The 762-nt window shown below is 50.5% G+C and overlaps 1 protein-coding gene across 1 annotated transcript in view; it reads right to left on the bottom strand.

Annotated features, from left to right (window-relative positions):
* Nucleotides 1-587: 587 nt before the first annotated feature.
* The window catches only part of SDRG_14338 (hypothetical protein), a gene marked incomplete at its 5' end in the record, with an annotated part of 2,328 nt that continues 2,153 nt past the window's right edge, over nt 588-762 (bottom strand). Inside the window, one exon of the mRNA XM_008620460.1 lies at nt 588-750. Within this exon, the coding sequence (XP_008618682.1) occupies nt 739-750 (12 nt within the window). The 3' untranslated portion in view covers nt 588-738. The remainder of the gene's footprint in view (nt 751-762) is intronic.

Genomic DNA, 762 nt, shown 5'->3' with positions numbered 1-762 from the left:
GACAAAAATGTCTTGCCAACAGCACATTTCCCGCTCAGCCTTCGCGGCATGCTGCCATTTGATGCCACCGGGGTCTTGTACCACCGATCACCGAGTGACGTGCGTCTCGTGACGCGCTTCGCGTCGATGCCGCTGTCGACGCCGTCGTTCTTGCACCGCGTGTAGTCGTATTGGTTGTCTTGTGTTTATCTTGAGAAATTCGAGTCTCTGTTTCGATTGTCGATCTGTCGGTTGGCTACCAACTGTCGTCTGGGATGTTTATCAAACAGACGGAGCTTCGACTAGAATACGCACTTGCATAGAACAGTACTGGCATTCTAGCGTGGGTTGTCCCTTAGTCCAGAAGTCCCACACGGTGCGACTTCTGGGTCAAATCTCGCATGCCACGCAACCCTAAACCTAGGGCTAGGGGAACACGCTTGCACTGTACCGTGGCACCAAAGCGATGGTCTCGCGGTCTTTCTCGTGTCATTAGCACTTCACCGCTTCATCATCGACCCCGAGAGGTAGACGAAGGACACACCTGCATACCTGCATATTGTTTCTACTCGATTACTCTTGATCGAGGGATGACACGGATAAAAACACACAAATTACAAGTGCGTGCTCACGGCAATTACGTAAAGTTTTTGCGTGATTTTAGACTGCGCTTGTTGGCTAGAGGTTTGCACAAGTTTTGTGCTGACCGGCTACATAACCATTGGCACCACTTTAGCTCATGTATTACCACAGCACGTATCACGCAAGACACTATTTTACGCC

The sequence above is a fragment of the Saprolegnia diclina genome, assembly GCF_000281045.1.
Source record: "Saprolegnia diclina VS20 unplaced genomic scaffold supercont1.70, whole genome shotgun sequence".
NCBI classification, from domain to species: Eukaryota; Oomycota; class Saprolegniomycetes; order Saprolegniales; family Saprolegniaceae; genus Saprolegnia; species Saprolegnia diclina.
This window is presented reverse-complemented; position numbering and strand designations above follow the sequence as displayed.